This window comes from Dioscorea cayenensis, chromosome 18 (genome assembly GCF_009730915.1).
Source record: "Dioscorea cayenensis subsp. rotundata cultivar TDr96_F1 chromosome 18, TDr96_F1_v2_PseudoChromosome.rev07_lg8_w22 25.fasta, whole genome shotgun sequence".
Lineage (NCBI taxonomy): Eukaryota > Viridiplantae > Streptophyta > Magnoliopsida > Dioscoreales > Dioscoreaceae > Dioscorea > Dioscorea cayenensis.
Window position 1 is genome coordinate 23,120,404 of NC_052488.1, and position 4,052 is coordinate 23,124,455.

The 4,052-nt window shown below is 30.6% G+C and overlaps 2 protein-coding genes across 2 annotated transcripts in view; both read left to right on the top strand.

Annotated features, from left to right (window-relative positions):
• Window positions 1-275: 275 nt before the first annotated feature.
• On the top strand, window positions 276-893 carry LOC120282453 (calcium-binding protein KIC-like). The gene has a single exon (XM_039289273.1). The coding sequence runs from the start codon at window positions 371-373 to the stop codon at window positions 830-832; it is 462 nt and encodes a 153-aa protein (XP_039145207.1). The 5' UTR covers window positions 276-370; the 3' UTR covers window positions 833-893.
• Window positions 894-3,584: 2,691 nt separating this feature from the next.
• Window positions 3,585-4,052, top strand: part of LOC120282956 (calcium-transporting ATPase, endoplasmic reticulum-type-like) — a 1,560-nt gene continuing 1,092 nt past the window's right edge. The window contains exon 1 of the mRNA XM_039289786.1: window positions 3,585-4,026. Within this exon, the coding sequence (XP_039145720.1) occupies window positions 3,585-4,026 (442 nt within the window). The remainder of the gene's footprint in view (window positions 4,027-4,052) is intronic.

Below are 4,052 nucleotides of genomic sequence, written 5' to 3' on the forward strand. Positions count from 1 at the left end.
TTTTTTTAATATTTTTTTTGCCAACGTTAAACTATATTTTACCAAAAAAAAAACTTTCATAAATTTCAAAATTTACTTTCCAATTATAAGTTAAAAAAATAAAAAAAAAATCAATTAATTTGTCAACAAAGTGTGAGATAGAAGTCACAAGGCAACCAAACACTCTTGAAAATTCCAAATTAAGAATCTAATTCCTTCAAAATAAATAATTCAATAAATAAAATTAAAAATTCAAATTAAAAAAAAAAAAGATAAACATAAACAGTTCCGCGGGAACAACGTACCGATCACTCTCATTTCGTTGCTATTAAAGCCCAAGTCCTGGTTCTCTTCGTCGTCTCCGAAGACTCGAAGTCCGAGAGAGAGAGAGATGGCCGGAGTACGAGGATCGGCGGCGGCGGAGGGAGCGGAGGAGTACGAGGATCTGATGCCGGCGATGGCGGAGAGGTTAGGAGCGGCGGAGTTCGTGGCGGAGCTTTGCGGAGGGTTCAGACTACTGGCGGATCCAACAAGGGGGCTGATCACGCCGGAGAGCTTGAGGAGGAACTGCGCCCTTTTGGGGATGGCCGGAATGAGCGCCGGAGATGCCGAAGGTATGGTCCGTGAGGGCGATCTCGACGGCGATGGAGCTCTCAATCAGACGGAGTTTTGCATCTTGATGGTAAGGCTTAGCCCTGAGATGATGGATGATGCTGAAGCTTGGCTTGAGAAAGCCATTGAGAAAGAGATCATTGAGAGAAGAGGATCCTCTTCATCCTCATCTTCATCTTCTTCATCTTCATCTTCATCTTCATCTTCTTCTTCTTCTTCTTCTTCTACTGCTGCTGTGTGAATTGGAAGAGGGTTTCTCTCTTCTTTGGATTGAATGATTGGGATCTTTTTTCTCCGTTTCAATTTTTGTGGATGAATAATTGAATATATATATATGAAGAGTGTATTTGAGTTTTTTTTTATTTGTAACTTGTTTGGGTTTTTTTTTATGTTTTATGTTTTTATTTATGTTTTTTATTATGTGGTAAAAATTAGGTGGAATTTAGAAAATAAAATAATTATATTTATTAATGGGGTTGGTCCATATGACAAAAGTTCGGGTCTTGTTATTTAAGTAAATAGCTTGCGAGTTTGAGTAGAATTGTATCAGGGAAAAAAAAAATCACTTTCACTTGTTGTGAGAGGTCTACGGTTTATAGAGCTTTCAGTATTTTTTTCTTAAACTTGTTAAAAACCTAAGAAAAATAAAATTATTACAAATTTTAATTTTAAAAAAAATTGTTTATTTTGTTTTTTTTAAATGGCAAAATTTACTATAGTTTTAAAATAATAAGTGAATAAAATGGTGATGTTTTGGGATTCCAATTTCTAATTCATTGAATTATATATATATATATCTAATAAAACAGTTAATTTCTTATGTATCCGGAAAAGAAAAAAAAGTTTTTTAATTTTTTTATTTTGAGTTCTTTTTAAAGTAATGATTTTATAATTTAATTTTTAAAGAAAATTTCTACTGTAATTTAAGGCTCATGATATACGATTAATTTTTTTATTGACTTATTTATTTTTTTTATAAAGCTTAAGATAAAAATACATAAATTTTGTAACAAGTTAAACTAAAATTTTCATTATTATATGTAATTTATGATATTTTAAATGTGTATCTCACAGATTAAAAACATTATTTGATTCCATGCATCATAAACATACATTGAAGAACTTTTTTAATGGTATAAAAACTTGGAAGTTATATAAAATAGCCCTTTTTTCAAGACATATATAAAATAAAAACCTATGTATGTAATTACATTTTTCCTTTTTTTTTTTCTTTTTGTTAGATAAGGTTAGGATTAACTGAAAATGCAAAAGGACAACGGTACAAAATTTTCTTATACTGGTACAATTTTAAGAACAGTGCTAACTATATATATATATAACTGTTATTTTAAATATGTTATTTAAAAAAAGCGTGATTTTAAATTGGTATAAATCAAACTATGGGTATAAATCAAATTTCTCTAAGCAAAAAAAAAGTTGATTTTTTTTAACAAATGCTACAATCACAGTTAAAGGCATGGGCATGAAATCGAAATTGATCATCCGGTCTGTGCACACTCAGTCATTGACACAGAGTTTAGGTTGTATGTCCATATTTATAACTGGGGGATATGTTATCATCACTACATCCATCGCGACTTCCAATGTTAAATTTTTCACAGTAAAATCAGTGTCACTTAGGTATGAACCCTTTAACTCGAGTTTCAATTTCTCTCAAGTCAATAGTCGAGGGTTTATGATTTATTCATATTTATATATAAAAAAATTAAACAAGTCATTTTAATATAAAAATATAAAATACCAACTCTAATTTTTATTGATAATTTATTTTTTTATAAAAATAACTCAAACTACTTTTTATTATTAACCAACATAGGCTAATAATATAACTTTATTTTTTTCAAATATATAAAAATATTGGAAGACTTTTTTATACTAAAATTGACCAAAACACCTATTTTTTGATAAAAAGAGAACAACTCATGGTGCCTTTTTTTAATAAAATACTATTAAAATTGATTAAACATTTCAGCTAAAATAAAAATTTGGGTTTATATGGAAAAAAAAACAAAAAAAACAAAAACCAAAAAATAAGTAAGGAACACAAGCAAAAACAAAAACAACTTGTAAAATGTATGAGAAGATTCCTAAACGCTGCAACAATGAAAAAGATGCCACCACTCCAATGTTAAATGAAAACCATGAAAATCACATTATATAACAAAAAAAGGCATCCTAGAAGTTGCTTAGAAGTAGAGCCTATATCTATATATGAGTTTTATTTATTTATTGTTTTACAATTTGAACAAGCCACCCTAAACCTTAACCCACTATAGTATATAAGTATAACAAAATATTTTCAAAGTTTGGATTTTTTTTTCATAAAAATAATAAGTTTGGATTTGAATATAACTTCAATTTTTAGTTTAAATTTTGGTTTTTTCCTAATAATATTATGTTTTTTTTAAAGATAGTGAGATAATTAAAAAATCTTAAATTCAAAACTCGTTGGAAGTTATAATGATAACATGTCATCGGTTGTCGGTGCAAACGCTCAGTTCAAACACCTCATTCCCAGTTGAAGGTGCGGATTGAACGATTAATTCTCAGTCTGTATGCACACCTTTGATGTATATAACTTTATTGTTTGTATTAAAAAAATAATTCAGTAAACATAGTAAATTAATTTTTTATAAAAAAATAATATTATAATTTTTTTCTTCTAAAAAAGTAATGTATTCTTCTACAAAGTTTTTCTATTTCCAAAATAAATTAATTATATTTATTCTTAATTTTAAATTCAAACTATTTGTATAAATAAATAAATAAATAAAAAGCTGGTTAAAAAAGGCTTTAATAAAAACAAGAATAAGCTAAGATTGAGGTAATAAATAAAATTATAAAAACTTTGAAGGATCTAAATGTAAAAATACCCACAATATTTAAACTTCGTCTTCTTCCCGCACAACAGACCTCAGTTCGTCAGTTCGTAGTTCAAATTCAGTAAACCCTAATGGCCGCCACCTGAATCCATGGCTGGAATGCTCGATTTCGTGCTTCTTGGAAGGAGCTCAGAGTCGATTGGAGTCATGGAGGAGAAGCCGTTCCCGGCGTGGTCTTCGTCGGTGGAGCAATGCTTGAAGGAATTCAATGTCAAGCTGGAGAAGGGATTGAACTCTTACGACGTTGAGAAGAGGCGGAAAAAATACGGCTGGAACGAGCTCAGGAAGGAGAAAGGCAAAGCTTTGTGGTGGCTGGTGCTCGAACAATTTGATGATGTGCTCGTGAAGATCCTCCTTGGTGCGGCGATCATCTCCTTTGCTCTCGCTTATCTTCATGGGAGAGAGGCTGGGCTGACAGGATTTGAGGTTTATGTGGAGCCAATTGTGATTATTTTTTTGATTCTAATGCTCAATGCCTTTGTTGGGGTTTGGCAGGAGAGCAATGCTGAGAAGGCTCTTGAAGCCCTAAAAAGTATGCAATGTGAGCATGCGAAGGTT